The 16647-nt window shown below is 45.6% G+C and overlaps 1 protein-coding gene across 1 annotated transcript in view; it reads left to right on the forward strand.

Annotated features, from left to right (window-relative positions):
* The window catches only part of LOC144175010 (MAM and LDL-receptor class A domain-containing protein 1-like), a 197355-nt gene extending 181008 nt beyond the window's left edge, over positions 1-16347 (forward strand). Inside the window, exons 59-66 of the mRNA XM_077704017.1 lie at positions 3449-3529; positions 5105-5182; positions 5622-5807; positions 8319-8450; positions 12180-12332; positions 13333-13441; positions 14703-14758; positions 16190-16347. Coding sequence (XP_077560143.1) covers positions 3449-3529; positions 5105-5182; positions 5622-5807; positions 8319-8450; positions 12180-12332; positions 13333-13441; positions 14703-14758; positions 16190-16212 — 818 coding nt within the window. The 3' untranslated portion in view covers positions 16213-16347. The remainder of the gene's footprint in view (positions 1-3448; positions 3530-5104; positions 5183-5621; positions 5808-8318; positions 8451-12179; positions 12333-13332; positions 13442-14702; positions 14759-16189) is intronic.
* The last annotated feature ends 300 nt before the right edge of the window (positions 16348-16647 follow it).

Consider the following 16647-nt stretch of genomic DNA (forward strand, 5'->3'; position numbering starts at 1 on the left):
ATCATTGGTGTTCTTCTAGTCGTGACTCAAAAGACTGGGATTGTTCCAGGCGAGCCATTCGCACACAGGAAGTGCTGTGGTTGTACCTATCTGGGAACAGAATACTGCTACAACTACTATGCAATTTCGTCACGATGTAAATTCATCTGGCACTTTTGCGGCGCATCATTTCAGCTGTAGCATGCAAAAGAACTACAAACTAGATTTGGGCCAAGTAAGAAGAAAGGATAAACACCAGCTTTAATATATTCGTGGCGTAACGGGGACCCGCCGCGGTGGCTCAGTGGCTAAGGCGTTGCGCTGCTGAGCACAAGTTCGCGGGTTCGATTCCTGGCCGCGGCGGCCGCTTTTCTGATGGAGGCGAAAAGCAAAAACGCCCGTGTGTTCGAGATTTCGGCGCACTTTAAAGATCCCCAGGTGGTCAATATTAATCCGGAGCCCTCCACTACGGCTCGCCTCATCGCCTGCGTTGCGTCGGCGCGTTAAACCCTACAATCATTCAAATCAAGCATAACGGGGATATGTTTCGTTTACTGAAACTTCTCTACTTAGGAGCCGATCTAAGAGCTGTATGACAACGCCAGCCCTCACCTAAGTCTAATATATATCTATCAATATTCATGGAGGAGGAGGAATAAACATTTATTCAACTGTATTCAATAAACATTTATTCAACTTAATTTTACTCCCTCCTTTTCCGCCCTACCATTCCTATAGGCCTCTGAGCCAGCCCTTTCCCTAATAAAGTTACATCTATCTATCTATTCAATTGTATTAGTTCCGTTGTGGGAGGCCTCCTTAGTCCACGAAGCCTTGGTCCTTGGCTGCCCGGCGTGCCCTGTCCACCAGTCGTTGCTGGTCTTGAGGGCGTGAGCTGGTCAGCGGGTCCTCCCAGTGCTCCAGTGTTGGGTTTGGTTGGGGGGTTAATGATGGTGATTTTCGGCACTCCCAGACCATATGGTAGAGAGCGTTGGGTGTGGGGCAGTGTTGACAAGTCAGAGTGTATGTTGTTTGTTGGGTAGATGGCATGGAGTAGTGTTCCGTGGGGGTAGGTGTTAGTTTGCAGCTGTCTGAGGTTAATGGCGTCCTCTATGGTCATGTTGGGGTGTGTTGGGGCCGGTAAATGCGGCACTGCAGTCGGTGATGGGCGAGGACATCCGTTTATCTTCTTGGAATGTCATCGCTGGAGGTGATCGATCGGTCTGCCCACGAGGGGAAGGCCCGGAAGGTATGCTCGCGGGCAGCGGCGTGGGCCGCTTCATTCCCCTCGAGGGATGCGTGGCCTGGGGTCCAGACTATGCGGAGTTCGGGTGTGATTTGTAGATTGTTCAGGATGCGGATGGCTTGACCAGAAACACGACCTAGTTGGTAATTGCGGCAGATGGTTTTGGAGTCTGTGATGACAGTGAGGTAGCCTGAGCCCGTGGTAGCAGCGAGGGCGATGGCAATTTTCTCTGCAGACTGTGTCAGGGACTGGGATTGTGGCCGACGTGAGTTCTGTGCCATGGTTGTTGACAACGCTGATGGCATGCGCAGACTTTCGAGGGTACAAGGCAGCATCTGTATAGCGGACCGCTGGTTTGTTGTCTCCGTAGGATTTTCTCAGGTTTATGACCCTGGCTGTTCTTTGGTATGCATTGAATACGGGATGCATAGTTCTGGGGATGGGAGCAACGGTGATAATTTGGCGTAGAGCCAGGGGGATGGGTGGTTTACTATATGAGGTCTCCTGTGTATCGTTGCCAAGGCGACATAGCGTATAACGGCCCGTCTTGGTGAGTTTTAGTCCTTCGAGTTGGCTGGTCCTGTGAGCTTCAGAGAGTTCCTTCGAGGTGTCGTGCAGACCACGTTTCATTAGCTTGTTGGTAGAACTCGGGGGTAGACCAAAGGCAAGATTGTAGGCTTTCCGGATAAGGATATTAATTTTTTCGCGCTCACTATTCTTGAGACTGTGGTACGGAGTGCCGTAAGCAATCCTACTGATGATTAGGGCTTGGGTCAAGCGTATTATGTCGTGCTCTTTGAGACCATGGCGTCTGTTGCTTACGCGGCGAATGAGATGGGTGACTTGAATTAGTGTTTCTTGAACTTTTTGGATGGTTGCAAGGCCTGCTCCGTCTCTCTGTAATGTTAAGCCGAGATTCCGTAGGGTATTACCAGGGGTATGGGGTTACCATTGACTGAGAGTTCAAGGTCGGGCATGGGGGCGGGAGGGTGACCTCTGCTGTGTTTCTTGAGCAGTAAAAGTTCCGATTTGTCAGGGGCGCAGGAAAGCCTGCGAGCCCGGAGGTATTCTTTCGTGATGTTTATTGCTGTTTGGAGTGCGTGTTGTTGTTCTCCTACTGAGCCTGTACGCGTCCAGATAGTGATGTCGTCTCCGTACAGCGCATGGCTGATTCCTGGTATCTTGTTCAGGAGTGGCGGTAGCCCTCGCATTGCCAAGTTAAAAAGCAGCCGAGAAATGACAGAACCTTGCGGGGTGCCTTTTGATGGTGGTCTTAGAGTTGCCTTGCGGAGTTGTCCCACGCCAATCGCGGCCGTGCGGTCGGTGAGAAAGTCTCGCACATAACGGTAGACTTTCTCTCCGCAGTGGGTGGATTACAGGCCTTCGAGTATAGCTTCATGGGTGACATAGTCAAACGCGCTTTTGACGTCAAGTGCGAGAATGGAGCTCTTGTGTTGGCTGCTGAGGTTATCCAATAAGTCTTCTTTAATTTGAAGAAGGTTGTCCTGTGTTCAAAGTCCGGAGCGAAAGCCAAACATGGTGTGCGGTCAAACAAAGCATTGTAGACTCTGATCATTTGTGAATATTTCAACAGTCAAGTCGAAGAACATATGGAAAGAGGAAGGTATTTGATAGCAGGACTTACAAATTATTTAGACAAAGCGGCTTCACAACCACGCGAGTGGTACTCAAGGTAAAAACGTAAGTTTGAAAAACCTTCTTGCAAAGTGTACTGGGGAGGTAGTTGGTAGGTCATGTTAAAATAGTTGTAACGCAAAAGCAACAAAGACAAGAAAGACGACTGGACGAGCGCTGTCTTCGAAATGATCATAACGTCAAAAAATTCAGCCTTATACACGTAACCACTGTGTTCAAAAACGAAAAATTATCAAATCCCAAACATTCCATCCTCTTAAAAAGCGTGAACACAATTGGCACAACATTTACATATGCTATGTTACACCGCACTCAATGTACATCGAGTGTTAAAAAGACAGTCAGTCGATTTTGAGACAACGTAATTGACGCCTTCCTAACATGTTTCCTGCTGAATTTGCCAGCTTCATGTGCTCTGATTATCTCTTGTGCGCTATAGCTCTTTCAACGCACTCGCATTCTCGAATGTTTCGGGATGCACTACGAACACATTCTTGTACTCAAGTTTTTTTTTAAGCATTCGATAAAACTGGACTGGATAAATTTACCTTCACGGCTTCCTTTTCGCCGGGACCACGACTCCAGAATTTTCAACATCAGCTACAGACGTCCCATCCACAGAAAGTACCCCTGCATCTCCCATCACAGGTATACCTCGCCTAATGAAATGGTCAATTTTTATCCCCGAATGTGATGCAGGCCACACTCGAACAGTAAACCTCTCCGTACGCACCGTCCACGAGATCTCTGTTTTCCGCCGTTTAGCCTCCTTGTTGGCGTAATAGCTGGGGTAGAAAACTTAAAAACATTAAAAATGGTTAAGGTTTAGTTATCAATTTTACACATGCTACCAGCGTGCAGTTCCTTCGTGTGGTAAATTGTTAAGATGTATTTTTGTCAATTTCACACATTGTTGTAACCCCGCAGCTCGTCGTTAAGGTTAATTATTTCATTACCATCCCTCGTATTAATTAAAGTCCCAGTAGAACGTAAAAAATAAAACAATATAGACTTGAGTTGGAATACACATCCGGCTGTAATATAGCGCTATTGTAAGAGGGATATGCGTCATTTAGAAAAGCCTCCAGGATAGGAGCACCTGTCCAGGAAAAATTGCAACTACCCTTCAAATGAAATTCTACACGATGTTTATTTTGTACTAACTGGTTTGATTCGTTTGTCTCGATTTAACAAATACGTCAAAAAAGTTAAAAATGGTTTATAGACTCGGTGATGGTATTGTAATAGTCTTTTTCAGGAAAAGTGCACTCATACACAGAATAGTTGCAATTGCAAAGCAAGTTATGACTAATCCACACATAAAAACTGGGAATGCAATACGCCTTTATTACAGTCACCGTACCGATTTTGGCGATGCAATAGGTATGCAGTACAGAAGTCTACTTACTTTTAAATACGGCAGTCTTTCTTTGGTTACCTAAACACAAACATTTTGTGTCTCTGTGTGTGTATTTCTATGTCATTGTGTCACTTTAATCAGCTATCCGCCTTAAAAGATTTCTCGAACAAGAAGTTTACATCGCTAAAGGGTTTTCGAACCACTAAATCTGGAACATTACTTTATATCTGTCAGCATACTTGATCAAAAAGAAAAAAAATTACTCATGTTTGTGGCAAAACATCAGTGCACAACCAGTAGTCGAAGAGTTCTTCTAAATCAAAATAAACGCGTTCTTCGCATTTGCGATAGAAAATAAAAGTACGCCATGAAAGCAGTATTTTGACCCAAAAATCCAAGAACAGTTTGCTCGATCCTGGACCTCGTGGCAGTGCTTTAAGTTCAACAGTAACAAAAGGTTCGAGTGAGTGAAACGCGGGCAAATTGAACGGACTTGCTTAAACCTCCTTCGTGTTTATCGTCGTTGGAACGAAAGGGAGAAGAACAGCCTGAGATATGACCGGGTGATAGAAGAGAGGCATTTACGCGGCAGAGGCGTCAGAAGACTGTCGTCTTTCAACGACATTTGCATCGAGGCGAGGAGATACGCGGCCAGTTTTTTTTAGTTTGTATACACCTCTTTACGCTCTCTCTTTCCCTTCCCCTTCTTTTTCTGTTTTTCATATTTTTTCCCATTGTTTCCCTTCCCCACGTGTAGACTAGGCCACAGCCTGGTTGACATTCCTGCCTTTTTTTTACCTTGATTCCTTCCTTCCTGTACACATCGTGCCGTATAAATTGAGTGTTACGGTTTTTTATTGCAGTAACCATGACTACAGAGTTTTCCACATTCGCTCCAGACGTATCGTCCGCAGAAAGTACCCCGGCATCTCCAGTCACAGGTACCCCGAAATAAATAATAATTGATCACTTCATGCAATTAACCACACTCCAGCGAAATATTTCTTCGTACCAACGAACATCACGAATGCCATCGACCACATATTTAATCTACTTCAGTTAACGTCCGTTCTGGTATTCAGCCTTGAATATAAAGAAGGGAAAGGAGTTAGAAAATTGTGAAGTGTACTTTTGTTAATCTCAAATATGCGATTTGTATGCATTTGTTTGGGCAAAGTGGTTTCCTTCGGCACCATCACTGTACGCAAATTCAGCTTTTAAATGCTATTTCTAACAATGAACGTACTCAAGTATTAAAAAACACCGGCAGTTGCACCAATCTCTTTCGTGTAACAATTCACACATCACACACAATATCATTATACCAACAGCTGTTCTTTATGCCAAATGTCGCTAATACCTGATTCTTCCCTGTTGCAGAACAAAATACCACGCCTGCAGCAGAGGAAAGTGTCACTCCCACAACATCAACATCACCGTCTCTAAAGCCCCCTCCACAGTGTTTGAGCAGTGATTTCAACTGCCGGGATGGCGCCACATGCATTCCTTCTGTGTTACTTTGTGATGGTATTCGCGACTGTCCAAACGGACTGGACGAGAAGTGTGGTACGTTTTACCACCAGGACCTTATAACCTGGAATCACGGACGCGAGTCATGATAGTACTATGCACGCTGTGTTAGCGAACTGTCGTATACCTTGAACCACGCAGGCACTTTTGCGCAAACCAGAATTGTTTGCGGTTCGAGAAAACAGTTTTTATTTCTGTAGTGTAATAAGAAATATCTGAATCTTTTATTAAGAGCACGGTGATTTCAAGAAGAAAATCACTGCCATGGTCGCGAAACACACTCTCAAAACTGGCTGGGCAGACACTAGATCGACTGATGTACATGAAAGTGTATCCAAAGAGCCTTAAAGGGACTCTGTAGTGAATTTTTCAAGCTCCTGTTTTTGCTTGCACGGCGAAGACTGCCTCAAATAAACGCACTTTTCATCATTAATCCGGGCGATGAGGCGCTATTTATTTTATAAAGCCTGAATTTATTTTAAAGCCTACCATGTGCGGTTAGCGGTTGCCGCCCAAACTAATAGCAGTGACGTCAATATAAGGTGCTACGTGATCGGACGATGTCCAAGGTTCTCGCTATCTCAGTAATCGGCATATCGCCCTTCTGCCACGTAGTCGGCTGTAAAATTTGTCAGATAAACCTACCAACATGGCTTGTACGCGCAACAATCCCTAGCCGAGGCGTACGCAGGGGATAAACGTCCTCGCTTTACAGCAGATGCTCAAATGAGATGCGCTTTTCGCCCCTGTTTGGAGCTTGCTTGGCTCGTGCCTGTATTGTAAGAGGCGTGTTCACACTAGGTGAAGGGTCGGCTGATTAGGTACCGTGCCCGCAAGCAGTCAATGCTTATGGCAAACCTATGTCAACAAGAACTCGCCAGCGCGTAAGTGTGAGTGTGCATGAGTTCTGCGAAATCGCTCGTGGACCAATCAACGTTACTGCGCAAAAATGCTGCATTCGGAATAGACAACATTGCCCAAAAAAAAAATAAATCTGCATCCAAAAAAGAAAAACTTGCGCTATCGGAGATTCGGATTTGCGACTTGAAAAAGAATATGCCTAGTGCTCCAGACCACTCAGCCATAAGCATTGATGCCAAGACAGGTAATATGAGTACATTATGTATAGCCGGTTTAGATTTTTGTTTAGTTTTACCATTTCAAGCAGCTTAGATGACTTTTTCTTTTGATGCAATTCTGCCGTATGCATGATCGGATACGGCATAATTTCCACAATATCTCATGTCTAGCGACTGCATTCTTTAGACGAAAAAGCGGTCGCAGATGTGTGGTCGTGCTAATGACCGTTGCGCTAGTTCACCCAACCCCAAAAGTGTTTTACATACCCTTGTAGTACGCTCAGCAATAAAAGTTTCTGTTGCTTTTAATTCCATAGTACTTATACTAACTTCGCTGACTCTTCTGTCTCCTTCAATTGGCCTTAGATATTTCCACAAGCATGCCAGACCGTGAAGCGTCGCATGTGCGCTTGTGGGGTGCGAATTGGATTTAGAGCTTGATAAAATCTAAAAACTAATATACTAAAGGCACAGTCTTCCTAGCACAAACGTGTCGTGGCTTAATTTCACCTAAGCGAAAACCTAATTGCGACGACCCGCCGGTCTCTGGCCGACTAAACGCTGGGCGACTGATTCTGTCAGAGGTTCGGCGAGCCGTGCAGTAGAGCAGTCAAGCCAAGCTATCTTGTTTTGACGTCATTCGAAACATCATAGGAAATCGGCAAGGAGGACGCAGGGAGAAGGACGGCATTTATAAATGATTTTTCTGCTGAATAAAGTCGCGTAAAGGCAGCGAGAGTGTTCGAAACAGGGCCTAGAGACTTTAGGCTCCAATTTGCGCTAGTAGACCCGTTTAACTTACAAATCACTTCACTGTCTCTTTCAGAATTTCTCCTTCGCAATAGCTTGCGCGAAATACGCCCCGTTCGGGTAATGGCAGAATTCAAATGCGTCCCGATTCATTGCTACAGCTTCACCGCTTCAACGCGGCGTACACGTTGGTTCAATTCTTATTATATTAAGCGCGTCTTGTTTCACGTGGTAGAAGTAGACGTAGGAGTTACGTGCGCGTGCTCATCTAAATGACGTAAAAATCCTTCTCAGATACCCTTAACGCTGCCTGGGATCGCAGGTGCGACAGCCGATCAATGGTGCCAGAGCACCACCGCACTGCTTCATTGCGCATTTTGCCCCGCTGTGGGCTCCGGCCTTTTAGTGCCTTTCATGCTGACGCCGAGGACGATGACATCAACGCTCATTTTTCGCAATATATGAAACATACAGGGCTTCCGCATTGGTACATGTCTGGTTTGCTTATTTTAGAACACTGAATTCCAAACTTCGGCTGCTATTTCTGAACAGCGACCGCTTCATAAGAGCTGTTTTTGTAACTTGGGTCAAGAATGTGTTGAATCATTGCAAAAAAACATTTTTGAAGCCTTCCTTTTGAGCTTTCCCGAAGAATGAAAATTCTATTGCAAATTATAGTACCATGATTAAGCGAATGATTTCTGCCCTATCACTGCAGGAAAGGCGGATATGTGCAACAAAGAAGAATTTTTCTGTGCAAGCCGCTCACCCAGAGCTTGTCTTCCACGCTCCATGCTCTGCGATGGCCACGAAGACTGCGAAGGCGGCTCAGATGAGGCCATGTGTGGAAGTACGTAGCGAAGCACTCTTGATATCTCGTTTTCATATACGAACATTTTTCAACTTCTCCGCTTTTTAAGCCATGATGTATCTGGAATTTATTTTGTTCACCTTGCCTTATTAGAACACCCACTTTACAATGTAAACTTCCGCTTTGAGTGGTGGCACTGGTTCGTATTCAGTCATAAAGCTCAGCGTTAGCTTTGCTTTATGGTTTTATTTCTGAGACCAGCACCCTTAAAGTGTGGTGGAACGTTTATTTGGGGGAACAGCAAAACATCGCGACCTAATGTCTTCGCAATAAAATAACATCTATGTACGAATGGACAAACGCCACGTTAGAAAAACGTAGCGTAGTTGGTAGCAACCGCAGTTGCCGAGTTATAGGCGAATGCTAGCGGCTCTGGTGCTTGCAGAGGCATTCATAATTTCAAAACGTTTCGGTTTTTAAACAGCTGAGAAGCACATACTCCGAGCGAACCTACCCAAACAAGTCGAGTTATTTTTTTCTTGGCTTTGAAGGCGCCCAGCGAAATAACTAGAATTAAAACTGGACGCCCAGCAAGCGGGCGCATCGGCACAGCCCGGTACACAGTAGTCCACAGTGCTAGTGGTAAAGCTGGCGGGGGACGCCCCAGCTTTGTTACAAAAAGCCGCCTATAACTAGGATCCGAGATTGCAGGGTATACGTGCGTAAAAACTCTCCGTAAAATGTCAGAGTGTCAGAGTGAAGTGAAAGTAAAAGCGAAAACAACAACAGCAAACGCATATCGCCGCTGGCATCCCCGGCGCGTCAATGGTCCTGCAAAGATTTGGCTAACGCTAGCTGATTTGATACTGGCTAAGTATCCAACTAGGGTCGTCTAGGAGCCATGGGTGGTTTTAAAAGTAACCACAGGGCAATCGTCACTTGCGTGGCAAAATAAAACAGCCAAAAAAATTACACCATCTTCCCGTGGGGAACCCTGATGAGGATGCGAAGCATCGTGGCGGTTCCGTGTGGTTCCATTGTGTTGCCGTTATGTTGAGTGATCTGGTTTTTACTAGCGCCAGAGGGAATTCCGCGTCCGGGTCCACACCGGTGGCAAAGGAACGCAAGTGCTGTTGTGTTACGGTGAGTAGGCGGTGGTTCTCGAGGCGCTGAAACTCGTGCATGATGTTCTTGTCGATGTTGTCTCTGTGGTAGAATCGGTAGTCTCTGTCAGCTTTGGTGAGGTAAAGGTTGTTGACATTGGTGCACCGGCTGAAAGCAATGAACACTTCCTCCTCTTCGCAGCCTTGTCTTCTCGTTCTTCTTCTTCTTCGGCGGTTCCCCTACGGGAAGATGACGACGGTGGTTGAACGCGAACCTATCTCGTGATGGATTCTTTGGTTGGCCAATCCCTAGAGGCATCCTGCCACAATAAGCATCAGAGGCGCTGCGGACGGGGCTGGTTGAGCTGCAAGGCGCGTGGCGCTTCCCGCCACAGCTTTCCCACGGGAAATTCAGCATCCCCCTCTAAAGTTTTCAGTTCGTCGTTTCCGTTGACGTTCAGCTTCGCGTGCCTTCGTTGTATAAGTAGCTTCTTGACGTAGTTTGAATGAGTCAAGGACATAAGGCGCGTTCGTAGCACTTGCTCCTGTCCCGGATTTGTAGCGTAGTGGGAAGAGCACCGCGTACCTCCCGTTGCGGCCAGAGAGTCGTGGGATAGAAACCGGGCGCCGCTAACTATTTCTTTTTTTATAGTGTAGTATCGCGGAGCTGTGGGTGTAAGGAGAAGAGTTGCGCATGCACAGTGAGCGTGTGGATGGCGCCGCCATCAACGACGGTGGACCAGGCGAGCCTAAGAAATGCTCCGCATTTAAAAGAGAAAACGTCAAACCCAGAGAAAACTTTGGATGTGCACTTGCACAGACGATATATATGGAAACCACACAGATACACAAACTGACTTATTACATATCGTGTGGTTACTCAGTAGGGAGGAAGAGCTCCACCAACCACCATAGTGGCATCACTGCCCAACAACCACGAAACCTGCTGTCAAAATAGCGGTGGCAGCTGAGCTCTAGCCATTGCACGTGATGCGGTTATGGCGACCTCTTTTAGGTTAGACGTGGCTGTAAATCTGTAGAAAATTCACCGCGTCAATGCCTACCACTTCATCGCATTAGCGCTAACGCAAAAGCCGGCCCCCTGCACAGTCATCACCGATTCTAAAACCACAGTTCAAAATTTCGCCTCCGGCTTTATTTCTCTTCAAGAACTTAAAATTCTCCAACAAGCGCCCCGACGTCCCCCGTATAAACCATCCGGGCTCCAGCGAACCCGGGCCTGGAGGGGAATGCAGTTGCCCACAGTATGTCTTGAGAACTGACCATCCGAGCCGGGCCCAGCTCGTTCTCCTACCATGGCACCAGATCCTCCAGAGACCGGATGATCACGTACAATGAAATTACATCTAACTCATCCAGCCGTGTACCCTTCACCTAACTGTACAACCTGCCAGTCCCTCGGCACGCTTCAGCACATTATGTAGGGATGACCGAGACACCCCTATCCAACAATACCCCCATTTGAGCAGTAGGAGGAAGCGTTGCCCTGCCCAGACCAGTAGGCTCAAACTTCACAGGTCTTCCGGGCAGCCGCAATCTCCGCCAAAGCTACGGCCACCATCGTCAACTAACTGTGCTCCCAAAAAAATGTATTTCTTCTTCTTCTTCGCATTGTCTACTAACGTGCAGCGAGAGCGCATTATTTTAAAAAAATATTTCGCTGGACAACTGTCTCAAATTTCTTCCCTGGTTTGCGTCCTAGGTTCTCCAATGATGAGCATGACCATGCTCGTATACAGCGAGTTGGTGCCCAAGAAACTGACGCTAATAGACTACTGCTTTTCACTGAGCCCCACCGAGATTATTTCCACGAAATAATAAAACGAATGAATAAACAAGACAAATAGAGTATTTTTCAGGCGATCGCTACTAAAGAGACCCTGCAACATTTTCTATAACTTGTTTTTAAAACCCTAAATGCCTTCAGAACGCAGTCAACACATCCAGTACTTATATTACGAGGTCACAAAGTACCTCAGCCAACACTTTCTGCTCTATGCCCTTTAGATAACTTGGAAACTTGCTCAAAAAAAGATCCTTTCTTTGCCGGTGTTGGCATTCTTCTACCGCTGGAACTACGTCACTACATCCGTGTATTGGCTATCGGCCGATTTTTTATCAGTTCTTGAAATAAACGCACTCGATAGCCACTTTAAAAGAAGCCAAAAAAGCAAGGTAGAAACGAAAGCTTTCTGCTGAAGGTTTCGAAACGAAATGTTTCGCGATTTGTGACGGTGAGGAAATCACGCAATACCGCTCCGTACTAACGATGACTAAGCTTCCACAATGCTTCCAGACGCGAACAAAAGAGTGAAAATGTTGATCAGAAGTGTTGCGGAGTCAGTTTTAGGAGCAAGAACAAGCGCGGTATTTCCACCCCATGAACGATCGGCGCCGGTATCAGTTCTCATTAATTTTCACTTTACTCGTTGGGTATGGCAAAATATATTTGTTTCGCCGATTTATAGATGCATATAAAACGTGCACTTTCATAAAATGCATGCAGGACAACAGCGCATTATGTACAGTCTCAGCACAATGGCAGTGTGTCGTCGGTGTTTTAATGAAATGTTAGGGTACCAACTCGCCATAGACTAGCCACTGTCATGTGTACATTCCCACCTCGGTTTTGTTCGGTGCCCAGAATGTCCCCGCCACTTCTGCCTCAATGGTGGCGCCTGCACGTGGACGCCGCGCAACCCCAGCCTATTTTGCGACTGTCCAAAAGCTTACGGAGGTCGCCGCTGCGAGCTGTTTGTGAAGAGCAAGCCGGAAGCCGAGGCTCACCAAAGCCAAGGTAACGAATTAGTGAATGACCTTGCAGCTACGCAAAATATTTTCATCCACAGAACATGAAGTGATTTTAGTTGCATGCGGAAGCCGCCAGTTCTTGGTAAAGCAGCCATAACCACTTGTGCTTGCTCCTGAGGCTCCCAGGGGTAACTTGAAAGCGGACAGTTTCGGTCAGGACTGGAAAACAGAAGGGCCCCGTTCGGCCAATAGCAAGTCTGGCATTGCTGATCTGTCGCAGTTGTCAGAGCAACGTCGTTGCCGACTCTAAAAAAAGACTGAGCCGGCATCCTGGTCTCGTAACCCTCGTTGACCTTTATTTTGCTCGGAAACACACTGCACTTTGCCCGTCCTTGGCGTATTTATTGTTTAAAAAGGACCCTGAAACGCCGTTTTAGAAACTCCTTCCTCTTTCCTGTTCCTAACTAATATTTTCTAATTTTTTTCTGGCCTCAAGAGCGTCTTTTTTAGAGCTGATACGAGGCTGAATTGAATTAGATGTTTTCGTGTTGTCTACGAAGGGAAGGCGTTTGATAACTGCAAATATAACAGCAGTATATGCAAAGCTGACTATGCAGGGATTCTCAGCGGAGAGAAGAAAATGGCATTCTGCTTAACCATGCGCAACCAAAAGGTTTTTTTCTATTAGTCGCTTATTAAAGACCATTTAAAGATTAATGTTGTCTGTCGATTCTCAGTGGCTATTATGAAAGCGTAAACGGGACCTTTCCTTGGCCGTCACGCTGCATAGCTTCAGGTATAGGCTACCATAATTCCATTGCTCCTGTTTTAACGAGGGCCTCAATCAAAGATAATGCGTCGCTACGAGAACTATATTTAGCCGATGAGCGTTCCAGCAGCCGTATTGACAAATGTGGTGCTCCTGCGATATCGCTGCAGAACGCGTGGCAATGAGTATTGACCCCAGTTAAGCGTAAAGTTGCGTGCACGGTACTCTCAGCCGACTGATCTTACATAATAAACACCTGATTATCACATATTTTCAGGTGCAAGCAGCCCAGCTACGATTGCGACTGCCGTACTGGTTGTGTTGGCTGTTGTAGTAATCGCTGCAGTGGTCACCGTCATCGTGCTAAGAAGGCGACTAACACGGGCGTAAGTCTTTTTTTTCTTTTCCACTTCAGTGTACTTTTGTTAGCCCTCCTGCTATGGTCTCTTACAAAATTGGCAATATTTCTAACTAAATAAACAAAATAAATAAAATATTGTTGTGCCTACTCCGCTCTCGAATTTTTTTCAAGTGACATAAAATAACGCAATGTTACCCTTTCTGAAAGGTCACACATAACAGAACTCAAACGAAAATATGACCATCCCTGAGCTTATAGTTTAAAAAACTAACTTCGGGCACACATAATATTTCCCTTAATCAGAATGCGTGCACATCAGCTATCTCAAATTCATGCCGAAGAATGATGTTAATGAGTGCAGTGTCGCCACGTTCTGGAGTTTGGGGTACTCTTTAGTGTTGTGCGGTCGAATTTATGTTGAGTCTATGCTGTCACGAGGCATACAAGACAACAAGCCGGCCATATTTAGACTTTTGGGGGGGGTGGGGGGGGGGAGTAGTGAACGTCTTGTCGGATGCCATTGTACAGCCTTCATCAAGTTAGGCCTTCCTTGTCATGGCCGACTTGTGAGTCTGTTGTTGCACCGTTGTGCTGCAGCTCATTGCGCCGTTCTCATTTAGCGGCTTCGCTGGGGAATGTTCTTTTGTAGTGGTCACTGGCTTCCACACTTAGCCACCACATCACCCCCCAACCCCCCCCCCCACCCCCCCCCCTTCCCCCCGCCACTTCTCGGTATTCAACGGCAGCAGGTGCCCACGTTCGGCTGCGCACTAAACGATGTGGACGTGAACGATGATATCCAAGGTTCCTTTGTTTCTGTTACTGCGTTTGTAGCTTGTGCCAGGTATTTAACCGTACTGTTGCCTCAGGCCGTGCATGCATGACTTTTTTCTTAGCCAAATGACGTGTCAAAGGCAATCTGGACGTTAGGCCGCAGCATACCATCGTTCCCAGCCAATGATAAATTGTACGGTAGGTTTCCACCTTCACATTGTTGTTCAGCGGATCTCCGTATGGCACATTTACTCCCAGCTGAACCAATGGGTGTGTGAGTAATGCTCTGGCGTAAGAAACAAAGGACACTGCTTTAAAGTAGTCGTAGTGGATCCCCAATACGTAATTTACAGCTTCTGTATAGTCGGTTAAGCTGCACCCTATTTGTACGTATAGACTTCTTGACCTCCATCTCGAGGAGGTCCAGCTGCATTAAAAAAATTACGCGGTGTTGCTTGTGCAAAATTTAAAAACACCAAGGCTTGCCTAATACTTTCTTTCTTATATTTCAGGGGTAGTTCCGACACTATTAACAACGTTGCTTTCGATGCCGCAACGGACGAGACTAGTAAGTACACTTTTTTTATATTATGGCAGCACATGTACCTGGCTTTAAAATCCGCAACTTCAACAGTACATATGAGTTCCTTTTTAAACGCTGATTGTTAAGGTTTTTATTACGCCCCAAACGTTTTTGTTATGACAATCATTGCTCCCTTATATTCACATTGCTTATGTAGCATAATTATGCAGCATATTCGTAAGTGGCATACGATTATTTTTATAAATGGTGCGGGGATTAGACCACTAGACGCCACCGCACTTGTGCTTGAACCCTGCATAAGAGAGCCATACTGGCCAATCAGGCTAAACGTGTGTTCCATGAGGGATCTTCGAGACGGCGCTGGTATTCACTGCTGGCTAACGCATTCTCAGAATCTCAGATGAGCGTGAAAGGACACATACACTTTATCACGTTGGTGTTGAGCGGTTTACCAGCTTTCTGGCACTCTTTTTGCGCATATAGTGTTCCTTCCTTGATCCTCGTCGATGTTGTTGTGACGTCCGTAGTGACAGTTGACTGGGGCATATGCAAGCATCTAAGGAAGAAGAACACTCTGCTTGAACATCAATAACACTGAAACAGTCCGTTACCTCTGTACCTAACATGAACGAAAGAACATAGGTAATCCTGGTGATGTATTTTCGGAGCGAAAAAGATTTCTGCTGTATTTAACTGTTACATTTCCATTAGCACTACAAGCAAGAAAATGATCAGCTGGGTGTATCGCTAGCCTTTAATTATATTTTAACAGCCCGCTGATTCTCGCAGCGTATTAAGGAATAGAGGTGCCGGAGTTTTGTGGGGTTCCTGTCCTACAGGATCCATCGTCAAGTATATTAGTACGAAGTACGATTGATTATCGACTTAACACTTCGTCATAACGACGTTACCACAGGCCACCTTTGCAGATTCCCGCTAACAATGTGCTACCCTCTCTTGGAAAGAGCAGCGCTGTGCCTCTAATTACCTGGCACTCGATGCTGCTCATTAAAAAGGCACACATTTTTTTAGCTTCCTCCCTGCCCTCGGTTTGTTGACAAGAATAGACGTGCGATTAGATTCTCGTCATCGCTACAATTGTTTTATAGAGGGGTTGAAAAATGGAAACTGCTGTTCTTTTTCCGGAGCCTCACAGAAATTTGCCTAGCAGCTAACGCTAAGTTTGAACAACAATTACATTCTTTGAACGGAACGATTCAGTCATAAATAAATTCATGGCAATGTCACTGCACTGTCTCTTTAAATCAAACTGAAATACAGACAAATGCATATTATCTGAAAAAAAACTATGGCAACGAGAAGGCCTGGCTTTGCATGGTATTTTATAGGCTGTCTAACTCCCACTCGGAGTCGATTCACTTGCCTGCTTGTGCTAGCTTGGGTTACATTTGAAACGACGAGCACACCTAATTCTTGTTTTTATTTATATTTCAGGACTTTTCAATGGACAAAAATGATGTCACCGGTAGCACCTTGGCGCTGATATCATATGAATGTTTTCCTTGAAGACTTTTCTCTATTTTGTTTCCAGCTTGACAGTAGTTAACGGTGTTCTTTGGCGTGAAAATAAAATTGATTTTATTCTACTGTTATCTTTATCTCTTCTCACAATCTTCATTCTGTATTTCGCAAAGATATATTGTAATTTTTTCCGAAGTTCCCATGGCTGTATTTATGACTAGTTCTCAGTACGCAATCGCACGGTCATCATAGCTTTTCTATTGAGTACGAGTTGTTCGTAATGGGAAACTTCCTTCATTTGTGTGTCTTTACAGCGGCCTCATAGTTTCGTTCAGATTGCGATAAGTCGCTAAGCACACCTCGATGATATTCAAGCTCGTTTAACAGCTCAAATCGAAAAAGCAAGATGGTCTGTCATCTTTACTGAATGT

The sequence above is a fragment of the Haemaphysalis longicornis genome, unplaced genomic scaffold (assembly GCF_048455015.1).
Source record: "Haemaphysalis longicornis isolate Haplotype H1 unplaced genomic scaffold, Haemaphysalis longicornis Haplotype H1 scaffold_3, whole genome shotgun sequence".
NCBI lineage: Eukaryota > Metazoa > Arthropoda > Arachnida > Ixodida > Ixodidae > Haemaphysalis > Haemaphysalis longicornis.